This window comes from Phocoena sinus, chromosome 9 (genome assembly GCF_008692025.1).
Source record: "Phocoena sinus isolate mPhoSin1 chromosome 9, mPhoSin1.pri, whole genome shotgun sequence".
NCBI classification, from domain to species: Eukaryota; Metazoa; Chordata; class Mammalia; order Artiodactyla; family Phocoenidae; genus Phocoena; species Phocoena sinus.
Window position 1 is genome coordinate 13,499,305 of NC_045771.1, and position 25,591 is coordinate 13,524,895.

The window sequence follows — 25,591 nt, forward strand, 5'->3', positions numbered from 1 at the left end:
GTGCTTCACAACAAGAGAAGCCACCGCAATGAGAAGCCCATGCGCCGCAATGAAGAGTAGCCCCCGCTCACCACAACTAGAGAAAAGCCTGCGCGCAGCAACGAAGACCCAACACAGCCAAAAATAAACAAATTTTAAAAATTAAAAAAAATAACTGTGAAATCTTAAATAAATAACATAAATAACAATCGAAGCCAACCATGAAAGAGATACCACATGGTTATGCACATTTAGTAGGACTACCAAATGTAGATAAGTTAAAAATATCCAGAGAAATTCAGAGGAGAGAGAAAGAACTTCAGTTTGGGGTGGCCAGGGCTAACCCCAGAATTCTCTCTGGGTTTCTGAAAAGGTGGGCTCCTAGCTGACAGAAAAGAAGAAAAGGGAAGAAAAGAAGAATATGTAATTAGTGGACCCAGGTTCTCCTGGGATAACTTCTCTATAGAAACGTCAGTCTGTACATTTCTGGGGAGGGGAAATGAGTGTAGAGGAGGTGAATGAGCCTTGGGTCGACAGATGGGGTGACAGGAACCTTGGGTCCTGCTCCTGCCTCTGCCACCCCCCCAGACAGGTGACCGAAGCTAGGTGAGCCACAAATTCCTGGACCACAATGTGGTCATTTCTAGCCCTCACTTCCTCCCTGCTACCTTTGTCTGTTTATATTTGGGAGCTTCTCCATGCCAGGGGCTTTTCTAGCTTCATTATGTACCTTTTTTCCCCCCTTTCCTCTTTGAATTTCCACAATAGACTGGGGACTCTAAGAAGCACTGTCGTTTACAGGCTGGGTTCCCAGTGACTGACGGGGGTCACGAGGGGAGAGCTGCCGAGGCCAGGAGGAGGATGTGGAAGGCTGGGTCAGCCAGCGCAGGCGTCATTCCCAACAGGGTCCTGGGAGAAGGGGCTCAGCATTTCCTGAAGGGAAATGACTCCCATAAATAGACAGAGGGATGGGAAAAGGATTCGTCCATCCCTTTCCTACTGTCAACTCAGCTCTTCTTCTGGTGTTCAGACAATGCAACCTCTTGTAAATGTTTTTTTATTCAAATGTGTCCCTGCTAGGGTATGTGGGAGAGATGTGAGATCTGCTTCTTGTATATTGTAGATCCAAATAAGAGCTGAAGAAGGCATACATTCCTTTCTTTGTTCATTTACCCACAGTAACCTCTCATTGTAAGAGGCCCAATGTAAGGCCAGAGTTTTTTCACTGAGGTTTTATTGGGAAGGAAGGAAAGAAACTGTACACCTTCTGATACCATGTCCTATTTAACTTCATCCAAGAGTTCAGCAGATCTTCCTGTACTAATGCTTATAATATGCTGTTCAGGTCCTTAGAAAGATTAGATCTCATGACACGGCTTTACTAAGACTTCAGATGTTCCCAGCACCTCCAGTGTCATGATGAATCTCCCCAGAGAGGGAAAGGGACTTCTCAATAGGGTAATAGGAATGATTCGATCACAGGCAACCTTCTGTGCCACGCTGGAGGCGAACCTAATGGGGGTTTGGTTTCCTTAGTAGCTGCAGTTGGCTCAGCTTCAGCCATATGGGTGCAGATTCATGTTTAAAACTCACACGCACACTAGCTTTCTTTTTTCGTTTTGGGAAAGTAGTTGAACATAGATTGAACGTGACACTGTGTTAGTGGGGATTCTTTTGGTTGCTTAAGCAAACAAGGGTCTAAAGATATCTCGTGGAACCCGCGGGCAGGAATGCAGCCTGGCCTTAAGAGTGGATGGGATTGAGGGAGTGCAGAGCCCTCCTTCCGCCGGCATCACTCTTCTCCCCCACAGCCCAGCTCCCTCTGCTCCTTCATCCACAGGCTGGAAATGGCGGCCTCACGGCGCCATGTTTCCGTGTTCCAGCCACACTACCTGGAAGCAGAACTTGATTGGCCCGACTTGAGTTAGGCCTCCTCTAGAGCCAATCAGCTGTGGCTGGGGGTGGGATCATCATTCCGACATGGCTGCCCGGGTCTCTGAGGCCTCCGTGGAGGAGGGAAAGGGCAGTTTTCAGAAAAGGGACCCTTTTGTGAGGTAGGCAAGCCCTGGATAGTGCCTGTCAGATCTACTACCTGTTATGTTTCTGTAACCGTTATGTGTTCATTTGTCTTAACCACTGCATTCATAAGAATTCCGGTTCCTCAGATTCACTCGCTACTTTGCTAGAGAGAGTGCTTGTGAAGGAGGCAATGGCGTACTAGAGCGAGGGCTTTGGGGCTGCACACATCTCTTAAAATCCCAGGGATAGGGCTTCCCTGGTGGAGCAGTGGTTGAGAGTCCGCCTGCTGATGCAGGGGACACGGGTCCGTGCCCCGGTCCGGGAAGATCCCACGTGCCGCGGAGCTGCTAGGCCCGTGAGCCATGGCCGCTGAGCCTGCGCATCCGGAGCCTGTGCTCCGCAACGGGACAGGCCACAACGGTGAGAGGCCCGCGTACCGCAAAAAAAAAAAAAAAAAAACAACCCAAGGATACTGTTATAACTTACAGATATGTACCTGGTACATGCTGCTTCCTTCCCTCCTTCCTCCCTCCCTTCCTTCCTTTCTTCCCTCCTTCCTCCCTCCCTCCCTTCCTTTCTCCCTCCCTTCCTTCCCTCCTTCCTCCCTCCCTGCCTTCCTTCCTTCCCTCCTCCCTCTCTCCCTCCCTCCCTCCCTCCCTTCCTTCCTTCCTTCCCTCCCTCTTCCCTCCGCCCTCCCTCCCTCCCTTCCTTCCCTCCTCCTTCCCTTCCTCCTTTCCTTCCCTCCTTCCTCTCTCCCTCCCTTCCTTCCCTCCTCCCTCCCTCCCTCCCTTCCCTCCCCCCTCCCTCCCTCCCTCCCTCCCTTCCTTTCCTCCTTCCTCCCTCCCTCCCTCTCTTCCTTCCTTTCCTCCTTCCTCCTCCCTTCCCTTTCCTCCTTCCTTCCTTCCTTCCTTCCCTCCTCCCTTCCTCCCTCCCTTCCCTCCTTCCTCCCTCCCTCCCTCCTCCCTTCCCTTCCTTCCTTCCCTCCTCCCTCCCTCCCTTCCTTCCTTCCTCCCCTCCTTCCTCCCTCCCTCCCTCTCTTCCTTCTCTCCCTCCCTTCCTTCCTTCCCTCCTTCCTCCCTCCCTCTCTTCCTTCCTTCCTTCCTTCCCTCCTCCCTTCCTTTTTTTGTAACAGTTTTATTGAGGTATAATTCACATACCAAAAAAATTCATCCATTTAAAGCATACAGTTTAATGGTTTTTAGTATATCCACAGAGTGTGCAACCGTCACCAATTTTAGAACATTTTCATCACGTGGCAAAAGAAACCCACACCCCTTAGCCATCACCCCCAGCGCCCACTCCATCTCCTCCAGCACTAAGCAATCATCAATCTACTTTCTGTCCTGTAGATATCCCTGTTCCAGACATTTCATATAAATTGACTTATACAATTTGTGGCCTTTTGTTACTGGCTTCTATTCATTTAGCATAATGTCTTCAAGGCTCAGTATGTTGTAACATGTGTCATCATTCCTTTGATGGCTGAATATTATTTCATCATATGGGTATACCACATTTTGTTTATTCATCAGTCGATGGCATTTGGACTGTTTCCACTGTATGACCATCAAGAATAGTGTGCTCTGAATGTTAGTGTACAAGAACATATGTGGATATGTCTTCATTTCTCTTGGGAGATGCATTATTTCTAAGATTATGTTAGTAAAGTGCTTCATACAATGCCTAACAGGTCATAGGATGTAACAGTGTTCATTTCCTTACCCTGACCTTTCCAAAGGTTATGAATGAAAGCTATTTCCTGCTAGCTGCCCTTGGAAGAAAGGGGGTCAGGCCTTCAGGTTACTGTCCCCAGGGGTACTGGCATCACTGAGTAGCAGATTCTTGCATCAGGCTTGTGAGAGGTGTCGATCGGATGGTTCTGGTTGAAGGTACTAAGAGAACAGATAACAAGGTTTGGGGGCGAAATATAGAATTCGGAGTAGAAAGATACAAATCATAAGATTCTCTATTCTGCTACTTAAACACTGTGATCCTGGGCAAGTCTCTGAACCTTAATCTTCTCTTCAAAAATAAGCATAACAAGAATTACATCTGGAAACTGGCAGGAGGCAGGGGGCTTACGTACGTTATAATGTGTGTATGATGCGGAAATCAGGTGCTGTACAAATGTGTGATAAGATCTAGGGCTGCCATAGGGGAGAAAATCAGAATTTTGAAATTCCGTTCAAATTACAGCAGGTTCAGAAGGCATTTGGAGCTCTTTAGGGGATATGACAGATACTGGTCAGGGGCTACTGTCAACCCCTCAGGGCTGCAGCCCCTCTGTGGAGCTGGTTCTTGCCTGCAGCTGGCTTTCTGGCTCTGAGAAAGACCCAAGTCATTCTCAGTTCACCAGGGCTGTAGGCACATCGGATTCACAATGTGATCTTACTTGAACATCTTGGGGCTATTCAGTTATTCCAGCACCATTTGTTAAAAAGTCCATCTTTTCCCTAGTGATTTAAGACGCCACCTTGATCATATATAAAGTTCTATGAATACTTAGGCCTGTGTCTAGACTTTCTGTTCTATCAGTCTGTTTATCTATTGTGGCAGTACCACACTGTTTTAATTATAGAGGTTTTATAGTATGCTTGAATATCTGGTAGAGGCAGTCACCTCTGCCCCTCAGCTTTTTTTATTTTTCTGTGTTTTCTTAGCTCTTCTTACACGTTTGGTAATCTGGTTTTAAAGTGTTCTGTGTCCTCCTGGGAGGTCCTGGTGGAGGGTCAGGAGTGGGTTGGGGCTGAGTTGTCTTTTGGACCTGGGTGTGCTTACTTACTTCACTAAACTGGTTTTGTAAGATTCTGTTTTCTTTTAGATTCATGAGCACTGAAGGCTTCTAGTGGCTGGATAGCACTCATTTTCCCGGAAGCTCCAAAAGAGCATTTTAGAATACTCTTTAATTGAGAGAGAATATTAAAACGTGGTGAATGTAGTTAGAGTATATGAGTTTTTTGTACTGTTCTTGCAACTGTTCTGTAAACTTGAAGTTATTTTGAAATTAAAAAATTTAAGGTCTCCATGCTTCTGGTAACATCTTGGTAAAAGCTTTCAGCAGTCTACACAAGTTGTGTTCAGATTCTGTCTTAGTTCACATCTTGATTGACTCCTACAAGGAAATCCAGCAAATCAGTTGGGTGTAATTCCTTGCAGAATCAGTGCTGCTTTTCATTCAGGAGTTTGTCCTTCTTTAAGCATTTAGCCATTTTGAGATTATGCAAACATCTTTGCCTTTCACCCATACACCCCAAAGGAAATTCAGCCCACCCTTTGAGCCCAGATCCGCAAAGGAATCTGCTGTCACCTGTTTTGCGTATCATATTGTGTTTTGTATTAAAGACATGTCTTTTGTATAAAAGACATTTGTTTGCATCCCTCAGCTTTATTGAGCTATAATTGACATATAACATTGTGTGAGTTTAAGGTGTACACGTGATGATTTGATATACATTTATATTGTGACATGATTACCATATACCGTTAGTGAACACACCCATCACCTCACACAGTTAACTTTTTTTTGTTTGTGTGGTGAAAACATTTAAGATCTACTCTCTTAGCAACTTCCAAGTATATAATACAGTACTGTCGTGCGCATCTTACTTTCTGTATGAGAATGAAAACTCTCAGAGGGCAAGTAAATGATTTCGTTTACATTTCTCCCAGCTTCACTCAGTTCCCTGTGTGCAGTAGACACAATTATTAGTTGGAAGAGTGAATTACATGACTATTTCCCTGTTAGCCATAGGTCCCCGTATAATCTCTCTTTGAACCCATGGGAACATCTGTACTGGGAAGTGGTTACTGAAGACCAGGATCCAAGCCTTGGTAGTCACTAGGGGAAAGGAGGAAATGAGAATAAAGTATCACTTACCCTTTCGTTCAGGAGATACTGTGGCAAAGCCCAACAAGTAGTGGAGTGACAGGCTCAGCCGACCAGATACCCTGCAGCTGTCATTGTAGCTGCAGAGCGACCATGTGGCCTGTTGGGGGCGCCACAGGGCAGACCCTGACTCCCGCAGGTAACAGCTGAGTTTACATTTTCCCCTGTTATTTGTGATAGTAATAATAATGCATGCTTATTACAAAAAAAATTGGAAATCTGTTTTTTGTTGTTGTTGAAAATATAGATAAGTAGAACAGAAAAAAATCATTCCAAGATTCTTACTCGATGACAGCTACTGTTAATCCTTTGTTACATTTCCTTCCAGTCATTTTCTTATGTGTGAGATTTTGAGTAGGCATAGATTCCTTCCCCCTGCCCCCTTTAAAAACATGTTTTACTCATATAGTATGCAGGCTTTTGGATCCTGTTCCTTTTGGCTAACATCACAACGTGAGCATTTTTTCCATTTATTAATAGTCTTTTTTTTTTTTCTGCTGTGTTGCACGCATGCAAACCAGGGACCGAACCCGTGCCCCCTGCAGTGGAAGCTCAGGCTTAACCCCTGGACCGCCAGGGAAGTCCCGATCGTCTCTTTTTTTAGCTTGACTTTTTAAAAATAACAGCTTTATTGAAATATAATTCACATATAATACAATTCACCCACTTAAAGTGTACAGTTCAGTGGTTTTTCGTGTATTCACAGAGTTGTTCGACCATCACCACCATCAATTTTAGAAATTTTCATCACTCCAGAAAGAAACTGCATACTCGTTAGCAGTCACTCCCCATTTCCCCACCTACCCGCTTCCACCCTAGACAGCCACTAATCTGCTTTCTATCTCAATAGAATTGTAGTAGTCTTAAACGTAATTTAATTTGCTATATAATATTTCACTGAAAGCTGCATTATAGTTTATATTACCATTATATTGCTTGACATTTGAGTTATTTGTAGTTTTCAGTATTATAAATAATATAGCTGTGAACATTTATGCATACATTTTTCCATATTTAGGATTACTCTTTAGGATAGACTCCCAAAGTAGAGAAATGTTTAATCACAGAACCATAAAAAGAGAGACCCACAAAAAAACCTTCGGTCTCCCTCCCAGCTCACTCAATTAGCAAGTGTTTATGAAATTCAGCATGGTGTAAAAGAATAAAACAGTTGCTGATCTTGAAGAGCTGAACAACACTAAAAATAATCAGCTAGAGTCCAGTTCTCGTCTAGATTAGAAAATGTAGTATGAAGCCACAGGGATACCGTATAATGAGCACCAGGCTTGGGCTCAAAACATAGACTCATTCCTGGCTCTGCCACTTAAGAGTTGTTATATGTACTTAGACAAGTGACTTAACGTCCCTTGGTTTGATTTCCTCATCAGAAGAGTGGTAGGAGCATTGACATTGACTTCTGCAGAGGTTAGAAATAAGAAGTAGCTTCTGGCCTAGCCAAGAACAGAGAGAAGGAAGAGTAAGTTTAAATGTTTAAGAGTTGAAAGAAGTTAGAACCTGACTTCTCCAAGTTTGGTGACCTGTAATACCTAAAAGAAACAAAAGGAGGTGTACTTTTTTACTTAAAAGAAATATTTACCTGAATTCAGATTTTTAGACCATATTTTGGCAGTATTAGCATATTTCATAACTCCCATAACTCCTACTTTTATGATTTATGGCAAACTCATAGGAACTTTTTCCAGAGAGGTGACTCTGGTAGTTATTAAGCATTAACTTGGGAGGGCTGCCACCACTAAAACCTTACACACACAGTAGTTTAGTGTTCATATGCAAGATGGCCACCTAATTGTACTTTCTTGCTTTTTATCTTCCACAAAATGGTGAACCGAAAGGGAACATATGGAAGTATTTCCACACTGCAAGTGAGTGAGGGGAAACACATGATTTGCAAATATTGTCAAATGAAAACTGTGTTTCCATCCTACGAAGGTGGCCAAATACATCTCTCTATGTAGGATTGTTCTGCAGGTGTGAAAAAATCCTTCCTGGGTTTACGAAAAGTGAGAGTAATAAAAATCTTTCGCTATCTCTGGCCTCAGGAGCATCAAAAAGTGTGGTCCGGTCTACAGCCTCAGGCTGCTCAAGCCACAGATTCCCAGTGGCTTCACTTGTCAGACAACTGACAGGTGTAGGTCAAGAAAATACTGATCAAGTTGTTCAAAGAAACTGTTATTGTCAGTAACTGGGTATTCATACTCACAGAAAGTCTTAAAATGACTCAGATTATGCTCTCCGTCTGGAGGCCATTCCTTAGTGTGAAAATGAGTCTTGCTGTTGAAGCCTGCCTGTGTAGGGACGATCTATGAAACAGCATCTTGGAGCATTTACACCTGGGCTTGAGGGACAGGAGCAACTCACTGTGTGCTGATAACACCTCCATCGGATTTCAGAGATGCTCTGAAAAGTAGGAGCAGAGACACACTGGAGTAAAAGACTGCCTTGCAAAGCAAGATGGCAAAGGAGAGTAGATCTGTTGCTGACTGACAATACCAGTGACAGGAAGATAAACTCTAGGGTTCAACTCTAAGCCTATGAATTCCTGGGGGAACTTATAAATGCAGATTCCTAGGCCCTCTTCTAGCAGTCTGATTCACTCAGTCTGGGGTGGGGCCAGCACTCCTCAATTTTAGCAGCTGTCCCTGCTGGTTAAAAAAAATAATAATAACAGGGGACTTCCCTGGTGGCAAAGTGGTTAAGACTCCATGTTCCCAAGGCAGGGGACCTGGGTTCGATCCCTGGTCAGGGAACGAGATCCCACATGCATGCCGCAACTAAAAGTTCACATGCTACAACTAAGGAGCCCGCCTGCGCAACTAAGACCCGGCGCAAGCAGCTAAATAAATAAATATTTAAAAAATAACAGCATTATTGAGATATACTTCACATACCATAAAATTCACCCCTTTAAAATACACAGTTTTTAGTGTTTTTAGCATATTAACTGTAAGTGTTTTTAGCATATTAACTATTTTGTGCAACTATCACCACTAATTTTAGAACATTTTCATCACTCTCCTCCCTTGGAAAATCCGTACCTATTAGCAGTCACTCCCCACTCCCCGTCACACAGCCCCTGGCAACACTAATCTATCAATACTTTCCATCTCTATGGATTTATCTATTCTGCACATTTCATGTAGATGGAATCATGCTATATTTCTTTTGTGTCTGGGCTTTTTTCCACTTAGTATTTTTTTACAGTTCATCATGTTGTAGAATGTAATAGTCCTTTTTTTTTTTTAAATGGCTGAATAATATTCCATTTGTATGGCTAGACCACATTTTGTTTATCCAGTCATCTGTTGAGTATAAGAAAATGGCATATGTGTTCGCTCATTCAACAAACATCTCTTTTCTTTTTAAAAAATATTTATTTTTTAATTTAATTTTGGCGTGGGCTTTTCTCTAGTTGGTGGCGAGCAGGGGCTACTCTTCGTTGCGGTGCGCGGGCTTCTCATTGCAGTGGCTTCTCTTCTGGAGCACCGGCTCTAGGTGCTTGGGCTTCAGTAGTTGTGGCACTCAGGCTCAGTAGTTGTGCCTCGCAGGCTCTAGAGCGAAGACTCAGTAGTTGTGGCGCACGGGCTTAGTTGCTCTGCGGCATGTGGGATCTTCCCGGACCAGGGCTTGAACCCGTGTCCCCTGCATTGGAAGGCGGATTCTTTTTTTTTGTTTGTTTTTTGTGGTACGCGGGCCTCTCACTGTTGTGGTCTCTTCCCGTTGCGGAGCACAGGCTCCGGACGCACAGGCTCAGCGGCTATGGCTCACGGACCCAGCCGCTCCGCGGCATGTGGGATCTTCCCGGACCGGGGCACGAACCCGTGTCCCCTGCATCGGCAGGCGGACTCTCAACCACTGCGCCACCAGGGAAGCCCCAACAAACATTTCTTGAACACGCTTATTTGAAGGGGGAATCTTCTGGGCTTAAAACAGAACTCCTAGAAATAGAAAGACATTGGTCGTTACCAGAAAAGCCATTAACTTGGCTCTGCCACAGGCTTTACCTGGCGTGTGTACTGAGGACCTGGAGTCTGGTCGTGGTGTGCAGGCACTGTTTAAACATTTGGTCCGAAAGTGCAGGCTGTGATTTTGCCAAATATGGCCCCCGGGTGTGGTTCTGAGGCAGCACGTAGCCTTTGGCTTCCGTTGTTACTCACCTGCTTCAGGATCCCCCATCTTCTTTCAAATGTGAAAATATTGCTGTTTTTGTGAAAATAGTCCACCCCAAAAGCTGTTATGTAAAGAACTAGAGTGGCCTGTTTTAATTTTTAAAATTATTTTTGTTTGTTTGAAGATAATGAAAATGAAGCATCAAGAGGCTCAGGAAAGAGCTTCACTAAGCAGTTAGACGCAGCAGGAGTTGTGTTATGTGATTGTGCACTGTTTTGTTTTGTTTTTTTCCTTCTCAACATATTTTCTGAAAACAAACACCTTCTGGGTGTGCTTGCTAATAAGAAGAATGCTCAGGGAATTCCCTGGTGGCCTAGTGGTTAGGATTCTGGGCTTTCACTGCTGTGGCCCAGGTTCAATCCCTGGTCAGGGAACTGAGGTCCTGCAAGCTGTGCAGCCAAAAAAAAAAAAGCTCAGTTGAGAAAATAACTATTTTTGTTCTACTGTAATTGTTATAGTTTCTTCTCAGTTTTGTTGCCTGCTCTTTACAAGCTGATAAAACTAAGTTATTAGAATCATTAAAGCTGAAAAGCTTGTAGGTTTTTTTGTTTTTTTAAAAATTTATTTATTTTTAAAAATAAATAAAAATTTATTATTTTTGACTGCGTTGGGTCTTCGTTGCTGCACGCAGGCTTTCTCTAGTTGCGGTGAGCAGGGGCTACTCTTCGTTGCAGTGCACGGGCTTCTCATTGCAGTGGCTTCTAGTTGTGGAGCACGGCCTCTAAGTGTGTGGGCTTCAGTAGTTGTGGCACATGGGCTCAGTAGTTGTGGCACATGGTCTCAGTAGTTGTGGCTCACGGGCTCTAGAGCGCAGGCTCAGTAGTTGTGGCTCACAGGCTCTAGAGCGCAGGCTCAGTAGTTGTGGCGCATGGGCCAGTTGCTCTGTAGCACGTGGGATCTTCCCTGACCAGGGCTCAAACCTGTGTCCCCTGCATTGGCAGGTGGATTCTTAACCACTGCGCCACCAGAGAAGCCCTTGTAGTTTTATTTGCAACACAAATAAAAACCACTCAAAGTTTAATTTTATTAGTATGTAATCATTTATGAACTAAACTGTATTTTTCATTCAATATTTCAAGTCTGACCATTTTATGAATCAAGTTATGTATCATATACATTTACCTATATTTCAGAACTAACATACTAGCCTTAGAACACTAAAGGGCACTGGAAAATTATAGTTATGTATTCCTCACTCCACCTCCTCCCCTGCCCAAATTTCATTGAATATACTTATACTGTATTTTCATTTGAGATATAATTCACATAAAATTCACCATTTAAAAGTGCACAATTGGGCTTCCTGGGTGGCACAGTGGTTAAGAATCCACCTGCCAATGCAGGGGACACGGGTTCAAGCCCTGGTCCAGGAAGATCCCACATGACGCAGAACAACTAAGCCCGTGTGCCACAACTACTGAAGCCCTAGCACCTAGAGCCGGTGCTCCAGAACAAGAGAAGCCACCGCAATGAGAAGCCCGCGCACCGCAACGAAGAGTAGCCCCCGCTCGCCGCAACTAGAGAAAATTCCGCGCGCAGCAACGAAGACCCAACGCAGCCCCCACCCCAAAAAAAAGTGCACAATTTAGGGACTTGTAATGTATTCACTGTGTTGTGCAGCTATCATCACTATCTAATTCCAGAACATTTCTGTCATCCCCAAAAGAAACCTTTACCTGTTAGTAATCATCCCAATTCCACTTCCCTCTATGGATTTACCTATTCCGGACATTTCATATAAATACAATCATACAATATTCCTTTTGTATCTGGCTTTTTTCACGTAGTATGTTTTCAAGGTTCAGCCATGCTGTAGCATGTAATGGTCCTTTGTTCCTTTTTAAGATTGAGCTGAATAACATTATACTATATGGCTAGACCACATTTTGTTTGTTTATCCATTCATCCATTGATCGACATTTCCAGATTTCATTTTTTATTTAAATCACTGTTTTTGTTTTATGATTTGGGGGAAATCACTTCTTCCTGCTCCCACCCCCACCATGTCCTGTGGCTTAAACATGTCCAGGGTTTTTTTATAGCAGTCCCTAAACCAGTACTATCCAAACTTCTTCTTGTAAGTGACCTTGATTGCAAAATTTCTGTAGACCATGTATCACCTCCCTGTTCCCAACATAAAAACCCCACCAGAGCTAATAGGAAGAAGGTTATTACTGTTGGTGATATCAACAATCCATGGCATCCTATATACTTTTTTTTAAATATCATAAATGGATAATTAATGCCCAGAACAAAATATGAACAATGCTTTATTATAAGTAGAAGCACTCTAAGAGGCCAAGCCTCAGACCATGAGTAGCTGTCTTACCGGGCTCCTGGTATTTAAGACTGCTAGCTTCACCAGGTGGTGTTTCCTGCCTGCCTTTGCTGGTTCCTCAAATGGCAATGGAGGGAGGAGAGTAGGCAGGCATGGGCCATATTCTAAAGGAGTTACCATCTCCCCGCTGGCACTCCTCGCTTCTCTCCACACAGGGCTGCTCCCCTCCCTCCTTCAGGCACCCTCAGGCTCTCCTGTAAGAACTGCTCTCGGGAAAAGATCTGATATGTCAACTGCCTCCTTCCTACTTGTGGAGAAACACTTTATATCTGTTTTAAAATCTCGACCCTTTTGGGGGGAAATACTTGTTTTTAAATTAATGATCTCACATTTAGTACCCCAAGCCCCTTTAAAAAAATAGTGTTTTCAGAAATCAGGCTGGAATTTCAAGCCTTAGTGGGTAAACTTGAAGGAGTCACAAAATAATATAGCATTTTGATCTAGTAGTGTCAGTCTGGAGCAATTAAATTTTCTGTGGGCATTTAAGACTGGCCAGAAGTATCTCACTATAATCTCTCTCTTGAAAAAGTAAAAAGGTAATTCAGAGAAGTAATTAGGAGTAACATGTTGAGATGTTAGAAGGGAGTTCCTAACATTAAAAGCTGAAAAGACTCTCCCACCAGTTTTTTTTTTTTTTAATTAGATATCTTCCCGGACCGGGGCATGAACCCGTGTCCTCCCAACCACTGCGCCACCAGGGAAGCCCCTCCCACCACTTCTTAACTTCACCTGATCCCTCCAATCAACTTGACATCGATGCCCAAAGAGAACCTTTGAGTTAAGAACAGATTTTACAGTATTCACTTTAGCAAGAAGAAAAACAAAACTTGATTATGGGCTAGACTGATAAACATAATCAGCTATAGATATTGGCATTTAAAAAATATCTTCAATTTGTAAGACAGTTTAAAAAACTTACAGGAATGTTCGAATATTCAAAAAACATATGAACTTTCATGGACCACACTTTGGGAAACAGCTCCATCTTGTATTCCCAGACCTATAAAGTGATAGAGGAGTTTATCTTGGTAATTTAAGTCACAGAGTTCTTCCACCTAGCAAATTAGGCTAGGCTTGTCACCTAATGAATGACCTTTAAACATCAGAGACAAAAGGGAAGTGTCAAAGTTTTGTGGGAGCAGCATTTTCCATTCTTCTGTGAATTTAGAAATGTTGGTGAGCTGATTGCTGAGTGTGCCTTGGGTTCTGTGCCCCCTCAGTTCCAGCCCCTTAAGCCCACTTGAACTTGCTTCTCAGACTCTGGTATCAGCTGTTTCTCTAGAGACTGTGGTTTTCGGACTGGAAGTTATTACTGCCTGATGGGAATCAAGTTCACTTAAGTACCATGTTGTTTAAGTGCTTCTCGGGATCTTTAACCTCAGAGTTCATCCATGGTTCTCTGTGCATTAGACACAGTGCGCTTTGTGCTTTTTGAAAAAGCTATGGCTTCCTAGGAAGTATAAGGAAACCGTTCCCTTGAGGAGAGAGGGGGTTATGGGGCTGTTCGTGACCCAAGCACAGTCCCGGTGCTCTCCCTGGGGGCAGACACCATGTCTTACTCATCCTTGAGTGCCCAGAGCATTCTGCACAGGGCCTGGCACCTATTCACAGAGCCAGTGAAAGAGGATGCCAGCTCGAAAGAAGAGGGTGAGTGGGGAGAGTTGCTGCTCACGCGGAGCAAGGCTGCATCTCTGTGGGCTTGGTCTGTGTGGAGGCAGAGTCAGACGTGCGGAGAGCAGCGGGGAGTGGCTGCTACCCTTGAGTCCCATGGGGCCTCTGCCAGATGCAGGACAGAAGAGCAGTGTCTGTCAGCCCAGCCACATAGAAGGCTCCAGAAGCTTTGCTGAGCTTAGGAGAGGGGCAGTGAGTTCCTTCCTGTCCCTGAAAGGCCTCTCAGGGCTCTTTTCCCTAACGGAGGGGAGAGACCTGGGGCCTGGCTTCTTTGAAGAACTGGGCTTGCTTTCAACACTGACATACCCCAAAATGCAGGGTGCCGCTCACTGGAAAGGGGGACAGCTGGGTTCCGTGGGCAGGCCCAAGCTCCGTCCTTCTCCCACAGTTTCTCTAGAGGTTTTTTCAGCTCGCCGTTTCCTAACCTCCCTCTTCTTTAATTTGTTGCCCATGTTCACTCTTCTCTTTTTCTTTCTCCCTCTAGCCTCCCTCTCCTTGTCCCCAAGAGGTACATGCATGTCTTAAAGCCTAGCCCTTTGATTTCTTGTGGGGAGGGGTTGCCTAGGCCAAGAAACGATCATTAAAATACCTGCACATCCTAGTAGTTAGAAAACTACTAGTCAGGTAAACCTTCCTGAGCGAGGGGATAGGAATCCTGGAAGCTTGAGGAGGAGGTGGAGAGGGATTCCTGGGAGGTTCAGTGAAAAAGACGTGAATCTATGTACAGGGCTCCAAAGACAGTGTGGGTTTACACCCAGCACGGGGGCAGCAGAAGAGTCGAGTAGCTCTGGGTAGGTATTTCCACTTTAGCAGGTGGTTTATTTCTTGTTTCAAGTAAAGTAATAGTTCTTCTCTTCTTTAGGGGCTGTTAGCTCATCACATGTTCTTACAGAGCCTTGAAAAAGTGTCAAGTTGTGCTGGTATTTATGTTTTAGTTTCTAAGATTATAAGTTTTCTTAAAAATTTTGGTTACATTATCTAAAAGACACACACACACACACACACACACACACACACGAGAAGTGCTGGCATGGGGTCTGAATCTGGGTGGACCTCAGGATTCTGTGCCTTTGACCCAACCCCTTCCTGGGTCAAGGTTCTGTATGGTGCATCTCTGTCACCCTCTACTCCTGGGTGGAATCCACCAGAGATAAATAGTTTGGGGTGTGGGCCCTAGAGTTGCTGCCATGGCTCACTGAGTGTGCATCCCTGTTCCCCCAGGCGACTTGGAGCTCCTCTTGGTGCTGACATGATGACAGTGTGCAGGCCAGCCAAGGGCAGCTACAGCCAGACTGAAAACCTGGGCCACAAATTGGCTGACAAGTAAGAACTTTTCTCCCCCAGGAACGCAGAAGTTGGCTCGGATTCTCAGTCTCCTTCCTTTTTCTGCTGCCTTTCCCTCCTCACTAACCCTGCCTTCCTGAACTAAGGAGGCATTCTTTTCCAAGTCTTGGTGGTGAGCCTCCTGTAAATCATCTCCATGCACTGCATTCAGTCAGCAACCCAAGACCAGAGTGGTCAAGGAAAGGTCTTCCTGGTGCCCAGTGTTCCACTTCAGGCCCTATCCCCATGTATGCCTTCCAGTCCAGGGTTTATTTTTCTAACTACTAGGATGTGCAGGTATTTTAATTATCGTTGAGCCCTAAAGCTTTGCAGCTGCATCTGTCCACGTAGCCTGCTTTATATTAGCAGGGTTGTTTTCTCCCCAGATGGAGCCCTTTCCTCTGATACCCTGTCTCACATTCTGCGATGGAATTAGCAATTGCTGAGCTGTTCACAGATCACTGAGCTGTTCACAACTATGCATCCCAGTCCAGAGCCCCTTCTGGGGCCACAGAATCCTGGAAACAGGAACTCGAGAACTTCTTGGGTACAGCAACCATGTGGAGAAGGCACTCTGCCCCTGGTTTCATCATCCTTGCCGCTCTTGCTTGAGCTTTGTAATTCCAGCGTGGTTTTCTAGCAAGCTAGCCTTTCTCCTCTTCAGCTTTTAGATGGGGCCTCAGTGATTGTGAAGCTGCTCCAGATGTCTGGGATCTTAGACAATAACTACAATCATTATAATAACACTAGTTACCATTTATTGCCGTCAAGAATTATAATGTGTGCTGTGCTCTGGGCACATTACATATCTTAATGCAACCATTCATTCATTGACTACCTACTATGTACTGGTCACAGCAAACAAGATAAATTTGGCCTCTGCACCAATAAAATCCAGTGTTCTCATTTTAAAGTGAAAAAAAATGAAGCCAAGGTCCACACCCAGGTCCCTCTAACTCTAAAGCCATATATTTATCTACTGTCAATATTTTTTAACAGTACATAGGATATTTATGATTATATATTATATCATCAATTCTCACTAAGTGTGAACTAACCTGAATTGTGTTTTTATGTGTCCTGTTTCTTCATCTTGCCTCTAGCACAATGAGAGCAAGGACTTAAATTTCTGTCTTTTGAACTCTCAGTAAAATAACAGACTGATTCTGACTAAAATTTGAATTCATGCTAATATCCTCAATGGTGACAGGACCATTACAAAAGAGTTTCTTTTTTGTAAGCGCTCTGTTATGAATGCTAACTGATTATTTAAATAAGGAATTCTGCTTTGATAGCCATATTTAACATATGAAAATTTGTTTGCAATTTCACAAGCTTCTGGTTTATGCTGAGCAACCAAGAACAACGACATAATTTACATGTTAATGTCCCAATCCTGGGAGAAGTCTTTACATAAACAACCGTTAGTCTCTGGAATAGAAAGCTAGCTAGTAACAGTATGCATGAAATTGCTAATTATTCATCCTTCACTGGAGTTTCCATATAGTCAGATCTATATATTCAGAAAACATGCACCATGAAGTCAGTCCATGCATGTTTGCTAATCTTGGCACATTTAAGGTCCCTGTGCTCCGTCATGACCTTTGCTGGTGGACGAATGCTTTGCATTTCAAAACACAGATACTCCCATTCTCATTAGAATAGCTTCAAATGTTCTGTTTTTCTTTCAAAATAATTTTTAACATCTTTGTGGCACTAACTCATCTCCTAAAGTCACGTATGGAGGCCTATATCCCCACACGTATGTGCTAGGCCAGAACTTTCTGCAATGATGGAAATGTTCTTCTGCATCCAATACAGTGACCGTTAGCCACACATGGCTACTGAGTACTTGACATATGGCTGCTGCAGCTGAGGAAGAGGAGCTTTAATTTAATTTGATTTTAGTTCAAATAGCCACATGTAGCTAGTGGCTACTATATCGGACAGTGCAGTTCCAGGCTATGCGAGAAATCTGAATCTACTTGTTTACTCACTTATTCACTCAACAAATATTTATTGACCACCTACTCTGCCGGATGTTGTTCTGGGTGCTAGGGATGTAGCAGTAGCCAAAACAGGCCACAGTTCAAAACAAAACAAAACAATCCCTGTCCTCACGGAGAGAGCAGTCTAGTAGGGCTCATATTCTAGAGGAGGTTCCATTCAAATGCAGCCAACATTCTAGAGGAGGTTCCATTCAAATGCAGCCAATCATTGTGGCTTTACCCACTCAGATCAGGACAATTTATCAAACCTAGTATTAGGAAAAACTTCATGACTTGTGGCATTGTTTTAGTCATTCCAAAAGATCATCTGTTGGTATAATCTTCTATCTCATGAAACTTCTCCTATTTTCATCAGGGGAAAAAGCAAATACGGGACTTCTCTAGTGGTCCAGTGGTTAAGGCTCCACGCTCCCAATGCAGGGTCCCAGGTTCGATCCCTGGTCCGGGAACTAGATCCCACATGCCGCAACTAAGAGCCCACATGCTGCAGTGAAGATCCCGCACGTGGCAACTAAGACCCGGTGCAGCCAAATAAATAAATACATACATAACTAAATAAATAAAATACTAAAAAAAGCTAATGACAACTACCATTTACTGTACACTCACACCATACTAGATGCTTTATATGAGCTAGCTTATTAAATGTTTACAGCCACCCTGTTAGATATGTTTATTATTCCCATTTCACATATGAGGAAACTGAGGTTTAGAGAAGTTAAGCAACTTACCCAAGGTCAGACAGCTGGTCGGTGGTTGAATTAGGATTTAAACCCAAGTCTGTTGGACTCCACAATCCAATAGCTCCTTTCATTTCACCGTGCTGTCTCCCCAAGAAAAACATAAAGTGACTTTTTTAATGGTGGTTTCAATGTGTGTGGCTTGCAACTAGTATGTAACATTTATATCTAAGTTCTAGCAAATCTGCATGACTAGTTAACAATAACCAAGAATTCCTGCACTCAGTGTTTGTCTTTCTTGTTCAGGGTCAAGGTGGAAGGTCCAAAGGCTGGGGAAGACCCTCAAAGGCAGCCGTTTAGGTCCTCCATTCCTTTCCTAGAGACTGATCAGGACTCACCCTTCTGAAGAAGCCCACTGGAGAGCCTCTATAACCTGATGCTAGAGCCAAGAGTGGACTGTTTTCAGCAGAACATGTTCAGCTCAAATATGATCATCAGCGACCCAGCTTCAGATCTCGGCACTAAAGGAGCCAGCAGGGCCGGCAAGAGGCAGCTAAGCAGTGTTCAGAACCTCTGCCCTCCCACCCGAGGCGGGGCCTGGCACAAGTCCCTCAGCATAAAGGACAAGATATCAGAATGGGAAGGGAAAAAGGAGTTGCCCACTCCTGCCCCTGGCAGGAAAGCAGATGGGCAAGAGGATTACCTGACGTCATGTGTGATGGAGGGGAGAAGCAGCGATGGTTCGAGGACTCGGGTCACAGAGGCTCAGAACGGAGCAAGGCTGGACGCAGAGAGTAGAGAGGATGAGAGGAATAAAGGGGTAGTGAAAGTTGGGGCACAGGATGCAGAGCAGAGGCAAGACCTGAGCCAGCCAGCCCGGGAGCTGGCTCCTAGCTTGGGAAGAGGCCGGGAGCCCAGGCTTGGCAAACAGCGCTTTCAGAATGATAGCCTGTCTGTGCTGAAGCAGGTGGAGAAACTTGAGCAGGCTCTGAAGGATGGGTCTGCAGGGTTGGATCCCCAGCTACCTGGCACCTGTTATTCCCCACACTGCCTGCCGGACAAGGCCGAGGAGGGGCCCACCCTTCCTGAGAACCGTGGGGGCGGGAGTGTCTCAGAATTCAGGGCCCACCGCTTGGACCTGGAAGGCAGGGAGCCCGCCCCTGAGGCCACAGAGGAAAGGAAGGGCTTGTGCGGGAGGCCCTGTGACCAGAGGCTGGAGAGTGTGTACAGGGGCTCAGAGGACTCCCCCGCAAGACCCTTCATCAGCCCCCCACCCAAACCCCGGAGAACTTTCAAACATGATGGCGAAGGGGACAAGGATGGGAACCCAGGCATCAGCTTCCGGAAAGATAAAAGGAACCTGCCTCCTCTGCCCTCTCTACCGGCCCCGCCCCTGCCCTCCTCTCCCCCGCCTTCCTCTGTGAACAGGAGACTGTGGAGCGGGAGACCGAAGGCCAGTGCTGACCACAGGTAGGTGACTGGTGGCTGTCAGCTGGAGCCCTTTAAGCCACACTGCAACTGTCTGTTCTCAGCCTAATTATTTATTTTATTAAACTGTTGGATCTTGTAGTTAGTTGAGACTGTTCATAGCTTAAGATGGTTCACTGATTAAACCTGAAAACGTGGTAACTGTTACAGCTGTTTTGTGTTAGTTCCTTGTCTTCAAAAAAGAGTATTGGCCTTGAAAAATCACCCTTTAGATGTGATGAGTGCTTGTAATTCAGACAGTAACCAAGAGTTAAATGAAAACTTGTATTGACACTGGCCATCTACTAATTGGTGCTAATTGATGTTCATTCTGCTAGTACCATCCCCACCTGGTGCGTGGTGCTGGGAGTCTTTCCTGGCTCTTGCTTTCATGTTTTTTCTTGGTTTGGGCTCTAGAAACACACTGCCTGGCCTACCCTGGCCCTATCATGGTCTGTCTAAGTGACTTTGAACAAGTTACTTAACCTCTCGAGGCCTCAGTTTTCTCATTTATGCATATAGATGCACACACGGTAAATATTTTATAATATTAAAATAACACCTTAGATAATAAATTAACATGTGAATGCATGAAGGTAAAATCTGTGCTTTGGAAACAATTTCTTTTCTGTTTTGAAACCTAATTTCTTGTCTATTTCTGTAATGTGCTAATTGGTTTGATACCTGCTAATCTACTACTGAGAAATCTAGCTACTGAGAAAAACTCCTCAGAACAGTTGCCTGTACCTGCTGTCACCACTTCTTCCCCTCCTGTGTTTATCTTGACTCACTGCAGTTGGGCTTTTGCCACTTATGCTGGAACTGCTCTAGGCCGAGTCACCTACCACCTCCATCTTGCTAAATACAGTTGCCAGTTCTCTGTGCTTTTCTTGATTGACCTCTCTTAGCATTTGAGAACCAACTTGACTCGCACCACCTTGAAATACTATGTTCACTAGGCTTCTAGGCCACCAGCTTTCCTGATAGCCCTACTTCACTGGCTGCTCCTCCTCAGCTCCATTTTCCTCTCCCTCTACATGTCGGAATAACACCCCCCAACCCATCTACACGCCATCCCGGGATCATGTCACCTCTCCTCCATTTACACTCACTCCCTTAAATGATCTCACCCAGTCCCATGGTTTTAAGTGTCAGTTACATGCTTATGATTCCCAGATATATATCTCCAGCCCTGACTCTCCCCCAGCCTCAGGTTTGTATAGTCCTCTCATGCTTGGGTCTCCATTTGGTTATCTAATAGCTTGGACTTAACACGTCTAAACCTAAATTCTCAATCCAGGCCATTACTAACAGTCTCCTCCCAAAATAGATGCTATCTTATTAGTGGTATCACCCTGTATTTTGCTTACGCCAAAAACCTAAGAGTCATTTGTGATTTCTCTCTTTTTCACATACCCCCAATCTAATTCATCAGCAAGTCCTTCGGTTCTAGTTTTAAACATTTTCTTAAAGCTGACTACATCTCCTCCACTGCCACCACCTTAGTCATTTTGTATCCACCCCCAGTGTTCTTCTCCTCAGCAGCCAGAGGAGTCTTCTAGAAATACAGATTTGATCATGTCAGTCCCCTACTCAACATGGTCTGTCAGGTAGGATTCTTTGGGTGCCAGAAATGTAATGTCTTATGTTCTCTTACAGGGGAAAAAAAGTTTGGGTATTCTAGAATTTCTAGAAACGCACACACATATAATATTCTTTAAAAAATGAAATCATGCTCCATATCGACTGTTTTTTACTTAGGATCTCATTGAGATATTTCAGTGGTTCCACTTTCCTTTTTTTTTTCACCTCCCTTTTTTAACTGCCATCTTTACAGCACCTGGCTAAACCATATTTTATTTAGCCATTCCCCTAGGAATTTACACCTAGGTTGTTTCCAGTTTACAAATAATGCTGTGATGAACACAGCGTTGTTGTGTGACATTGGACAAGCTCCTAAATTTGTCTGAGCCTCATTTTACTGATTTGTAAAATGGAGATGTATAATTATCTCCATGTGACCACTTCATAGCTTTGTTGTGAAGATTGGATGAGTAAATATTTGTAAACATAAGTTAAAACAGAGCCTGGCATATAGTAAATGATCAATAAATGTTAGCTGTTATTTTTTTCTTGCTCTATTCTGTTTAGTTAATCAGGGTACCTATTTTTTTTTTTTTTTTTTTTAGGATGTTGGGGGTAGGAGTTTAGTAATTTATTTATTTATTTTTGCTGTGTTGGGTCTTCGTTTCTGTGCGAGGGCTTTCTCTAGTTGGCAAGTGGGGACCACTCTTCATTGCGGTGTGTGGGCCTCTGACTATTGCGGCCTCTCTTGTTGCGGAGCACAGGCTCCAGACGCGCAGGCTCAGTAGTTGTGGCTCACAGGCCTAGTTGCTCCGCGGCATATGGGATCCTCCCAGACCAGGGCTCGAACCCGTGTCCTCTGCATTAACAGGCAGATTCTCAACCACTGCGCCACCAGGGAAGCCCAGGGTACCTATTTCTTTTCTAGGACCAAACTGTTTTAATTATTTTAACCTCATAATCTGTTTTATTTATTTATTTTAATTAATTAATTATTTTAATTAATTTTTAAATTTTTGGCTGCATTGGGTCTTCATTGCTGCACGCAGGCTTTCTCTAGTTGCAGCGAGCAGGGGCTACTCTTTGTTGCAGTGCGCGGGCTTCTCATTGCAGTGGCTTCTCGTTGCAGAGCACGGGCTTTAGGCGCATGGACTTCAGTAGCTGTGGTGTGTGGGCTCTAGAGCGCAGGCTCAGTAGTTGTGGCACATGGGCTTAGTTGCTCTGCGGCATGGGAGATCTTCCCAGACTAGGGATCGAACCCGTGTCCCCTGCATTGGCAGGTGGCTTCTTAACCACTGCGCCACCAGGGAAGTCCCTGTTTGGGTATAGAATTCTTAATTGACAATATTTTTCTTTCAGCCTTTTGAATATGTGATCCCAATACCTTCTGGCCTCCATAGTTTCTATTAGAAATCAAATAATCTTATTGAAGATCCCTTGTATGTGAGGAGTTAGGGCCTTCAGTAGTTGTGGCACGTGGACTCAGTAGTTGTGGCTTGTGGGCTCTAGAGCGCGGGCTCAGTAGTTGTGGCACACGGGCTTAGTTGCTCCGTGGCATGTGGGGTCTTCCCGGACCAGGGCTCGAAGACGTGTGCCTGCATTGGCAGGCAGATTCTTAACCACTGTGCCACCAGGAAGTCCCCTCATAATCTGTTTTAATATCTAGTAGAGCTTACAGAAATTTCTTATTGTTGCTAATAATTAGTGGATTCTTTTGGACATTCTACATATAGTATCATGTAATACACACTCAAATGATCATTTGATCTCCTTTTTAATAATTATAAACCTCTTATTTATTTCCTAATTATTCTCCTTATTCAAAAAATGTCTTGAATATTCTGATGTCTTTTCCTAAATGGTCTATATTATCACTATCAAATTTCACACACGCACGAAATATGTCAGCTTTTAATTGGGATTCTATACGTTTGCTAAGTTTATTCCTAAGTATTTTATTCTTTTGTTGCCATTGTTAATGTAATCTTTTTTCTCATTGTATGGTCTTTGTATTTAAGAAAATATTTATTTTTGTATATTATTCATTTAAAAGACTCCTTAAAGAAATTTCTTATTTCTAATCGTTTGTCAGTTGTTTCTCTTGGACTTTCTGCGTATATAATCATATTGTCTGCAAAGAATTATCATTTTATGTTTTTCATTTTGATTTACATCTCCAAATTCTTTCTCTTACTAAAGTGCACTGACTAATATTTTCATAACAGTGTGAAATAATAGTGCTGATAGCACTGGGCAGCTTTATCTCACCCCTAACTTCAGTGGTAATGCTTCTGGTGTTACTCTCAAGCACGCTTGTTGGAGTTATGTTTTCATGCTATCAAGGTAGTGTTCATTGGTAATCCTTTTCTTACTAAGAGTTTAAAAAATTAGGATTGGGTTTTGTCAAATTACTTTTCAGAAACATTATATGATTGTGTTTCTTCTCCTTTGACCTATTAATAGTGAATTTATATCGTACTATTTGGTGGATGAACTCCCACTTTGTTCTGGTTCATTATCCTTTTAATGCACAACTGCATTCTATTTGCTAATATTCTATTTAAGATTTTTTTAAGATTTATTATATTTTATTTATTTAATTTATTTTTGGCTGTATCGGGTCTTAGTTGCGGCACATGGGGTCTTTTGTTGTGGCGCGCAGGCTTCTTTCTAGTTGTGGTGTGCAGATTTTCTCTCACTAGTTGTGGCGTGTGGGCTCCGGGGTGCGTGGGCTCTAGTTTGCGGCATGTGGGCTGTAGTTGAGGTGCATGAGCTCAGTAGTTGTGGCGTGCAGGCCTGGTTGCCCTGCGGCATGTGGGATCCCAGTTCCCTCACCAGGGATCAAACCTGCATCCCCTGCATTGGAAGGTGATTCTTTACCACTGGACCACCAGGGAAGCCCCCTATTTAAGATTTTTGTACCAGTATTCTATAAATGGGACTGGTCTATATTTGGACTTTATTATACTAACTTTACCAGGCTTTGGTATCAGCATTATGTGATATCTATAGAAGAATTTACAGGCTTCCTTCTTTATGCGCTGAGAAGGTTTGAATGCACCTCCAATTCTAAATCCTTTCCCAAACCAGTGCCAACCTCAGGGCCCTAAGTGCCCTCGTGACTTTTCTGCTCCTGTCCCCAGTGCTTACCCAGAGTAGCCCTTCCGTGCCCTTTCCGGGCTATTCCTCCAAAGAGGCCCACTCTCCCAGGGGCAGCTTTGTTCTGGGAAATTGGTATCTTTCAGCTGTGTCATCACTGGGCAGACAGATCAACCTGGTGAACAGTTATTCCCATTATCTCTTCTCTCTTAGCTACCATCTGCTCTTTTCAGTCTTCCAGCATTTTCTTTAAAACCAGCTAAAGTTACTTAGTTTCAGTCCAAAGATGTAATTTTTCTTGGCCAGTTTGAATATGGTTGCATCAACTGTGTTTAAGAATTTTGGCTTTGGATTTTTCGTTTTGTTTAAAATTGTACAACGGAGGTGATTAGGGCAAGATGTTCGCTTTCTACTCTTAAAAAACAAAGTATGCTCTTTATTGTGGTCCTATCGCTTAAGGAAAAAAAAAAAGAAAAGACCCAACTCTGAATTTGGCAGGCTTCCTGTCCTCTCTGAGGCAGGAAAGCCAAGCCAAGGTTGAAGAAAGAAATGATTAAGGATTTTGAGGTTATGAGGGTTTAGAATTACACAGCCAGGCTGCGCGCTCCCGAGAACGTATTCAGCTTATTTTCATAGGCCGTTAGTCCACCTCAGCAAGAGCCAAACCGATGGATTCAGATTCTCGGTTTGAGAAAATGTCTTTTTCTTTTTCTTCTCTTTCTGTTTTTCCCTGCTCTATTTTCTTTTTTCCTCTTTTTTCTTCTCTTCCTCCTTCCTTCTGTCTCTTCTCTCTTCTTTCTTCATTTCTCTAAAGCCCCAGGAAATTAACTGCAAGGACTTATGCCTTCAATCCTAAAATGGAAAATGAGAAACCCTCAAATGTCAGGAAATTCCAAAGATAAGCTTCCTACAGCAGCATTAACTTGGTTATGTATATTTTATGGCATACGTTTAAAAACTTTGGCAGGAATGCCTTAAGGCTGACATTTAACAAGAAAAGTGATTATTTTTTAAGTGTAAGCAGCGTCCTGAATTCACATGGGTCTGTGTGTCCAAAACGTTTTCATTCGAATTCAGATTGTTTTATTTTAGTTTAATATGATCACATGACAGAGCTTTTAGATCTTTATGAAACCAAATAACTATGTTGACCAAAATTTCAACTTTTCAACTGATTATTTTGGCATCACAGAGATTCAGCCTTTCCTTGGGGCTTTAGTGTAAGACTTTCAGAACTTTCTGAGGACATGAAACCTCAGTCATTATATGGCTGCCAAATCATACGGTACTGTTATTGATTCCATAATTTCCATCTACTCTAGGACTGATAGGGATCCCCACAGAAGTC

General features: G+C 43.7%; 1 protein-coding gene across 2 annotated transcripts in view; it reads left to right on the forward strand.

Annotated features, from left to right (window-relative positions):
• The window catches only part of DENND2A (DENN domain containing 2A), a 102,599-nt gene that overhangs the window by 11,176 nt on the left and 65,832 nt on the right, over positions 1 to 25,591 (forward strand). The window contains exons 2-3 of one of the 2 annotated variants that reach the window (XM_032643522.1): positions 15,303 to 15,404; positions 18,400 to 19,563. In XM_032643522.1, coding sequence (XP_032499413.1) covers positions 18,530 to 19,563 — 1,034 coding nt within the window. In that variant the 5' untranslated portion in view covers positions 15,303 to 15,404; positions 18,400 to 18,529. The remainder of the gene's footprint in view (positions 1 to 15,302; positions 15,405 to 18,399; positions 19,564 to 25,591) is intronic. The other variant, XM_032643521.1, reaches the window with a different exon arrangement.